The following is a 1,933-nucleotide window of genomic DNA, read 5'->3' on the forward strand; positions in this document are numbered from 1 at the left end:
AAGTTGTTCCCATTCACACCTTAAGATAGCAATTATTCAACGTTCCGAAATTTCATCAAATGTCCTGTCGTTAGTAAAATGTCCGAGATTTGTTTTTTTTTAGTAATATTTGGACGTTAGCTGCGTCGCAACTCTGCCAATATTCGTTCTGCTGACCAGGAACGCGCAAGCGAAAGAGATAGTCGGGTATTAAACAGCCACAAAACTCTTGTACCCACCTAATCTCAGTACAAGCACATAGTCAAAAAATACTAAAAAAGACAATAAAACAAGGTCAAACAGGTGAAATGAAGGTACCATCTATATTGTTTTTTTCTCTATCTTTAAACTCACGCGTTCGACCAACCCATGAGTATACCACTATAAATTTGGATCGTTAATCTCTTCATCATGTTCTCTTCGTTCGTGTTCTTGGGACTTTCAATTATTCCTACCGTTTTCCATTTCCTGAAATAAAGCATCTAAGGAACCTTGCAGTGAAGTGAGAAGTTGAGCTATTGGAGGTGGGACGTGAAGAAGAATGGGGAGGCAACCTTGCTGTGATAAGTTGGGACTAAAGAAAGGGCCTTGGACATCTGAGGAAGACCGAAGGTTGATTGAGTTCCTCAGTAGAAAGGGTTTATGTTCTTGGAGGGCTCTTCCAAAGCTCGCAGGTTTGCAGCCTTAACTTTGTCCCTCCATCACTCACTCTCTCTCTGCATCACTCTCTCTCATAATGAATATGTTTTATCTATAAAAACACACTCGCTCCCTACGTCTCTCTCTAAATAGACGTATGCGTATTTATATGTATATTTCTTTCCCATCCCGACTCTATCTTAAGCCTCATATGATGTTATAATCGTTTCAGGATTGCGAAGATGCGGGAAGAGCTGCAGGCTTAGATGGATAAATTACCTCCGGCCAGACTTGAAAAGAGGTCTGCTGTCGGATGGTGAAGAGAAGCTTGTCATTGATCTCCATGCCACTCTCGGCAACAAGTACGTCCTCCATTCTTCGATTTATATTCATTCCGAAATTTCTGTCTCATCCGCAATAACTTATCCCTTGTATTTTTCATTTGTACTCGACATTCTCAGATGGTCGAAAATCGCAGCTCATCTTCCGGGAAGAACAGATAACGACATCAAGAACTATTGGAACACTCATATCAAGAAGAAGCTGAAGTCTATGGGGATCGATCCAGTTACCCATCAGCCAATTGGATCTCAAGATTCATCAAATTCTCAAATCACCGAAGAGTCAATGAGACACAATACCCATGAGGAGAAATCAATCTGTGGAGAGAGAAAATATGAGATAGAGAAAAACGTTGAAGCTGTTTCTCCATCTGATCTTGGGTCGTCGAATTCTATCGGTTACGCTGAAGTCCAAGAATTGTCGTCAGTGTGGTGGCCTGAGTCCCCCGTCTGGAGTTTTCTTGATTCTCCTGATATCGTGGCTAACCCTGATTGGAGCTTTTACAACGATGAGGAATGGAGTTTTCTTCAAAGCGTTGAAAAAGAAGAGACAGATACCTGCCTAGTAAATTGTTATAATGAAAGTTTAGTCCTGTGACACATAGCCATTCCCTGAAATGAGTGTTTTATTTCTCTCTCTAGCTGATGTGTATGAAGATAATGGATTGACATATATTCCCTCAAGAAAGTGCATTTATGTATAATTTATATCACAGATCCAAAGCAGTCTGATTTCGGATTAGTGCCATCGAAATCACGAATTGCAATAATTCAATATCCAGAAAACTTCTATAGCAACAATAGTTTATAAAATAATAACTGGGTTACGGATTTCTCTGCAATTGAATCGCACAGAAACAGCAGGGATAACATTGATCCAAATTCTTACGCTGGAGCCAAAGAAAATTGCCCAAAAGAAATGATGTCCATATGATGTTCATAATCCTCAGTCGTATCTTGTCTTGAATGCCGTG

General features: G+C 40.1%; 1 protein-coding gene across 1 annotated transcript; it reads left to right on the top strand.

Moving 5' to 3' along the window:
- The first annotated feature begins 272 nt into the window (after positions 1–272).
- Positions 273–1,630, top strand: LOC144711055 (MYB-like transcription factor ODO1). The gene is made up of 3 exons (XM_078584971.1): positions 273–653; positions 851–980; positions 1,080–1,630. Exons 1-3 carry the CDS (start codon positions 521–523, stop codon positions 1,555–1,557), a joined length of 741 nt encoding a protein of 246 aa, XP_078441097.1. The 5' UTR covers positions 273–520; the 3' UTR covers positions 1,558–1,630.
- Positions 1,631–1,933: the final 303 nt, after the last annotated feature.

This window comes from Wolffia australiana, chromosome 13, assembly GCF_029677425.1.
Source record: "Wolffia australiana isolate 7733 chromosome 13, ASM2967742v1".
NCBI classification, from domain to species: domain Eukaryota; kingdom Viridiplantae; phylum Streptophyta; class Magnoliopsida; order Alismatales; family Araceae; genus Wolffia; species Wolffia australiana.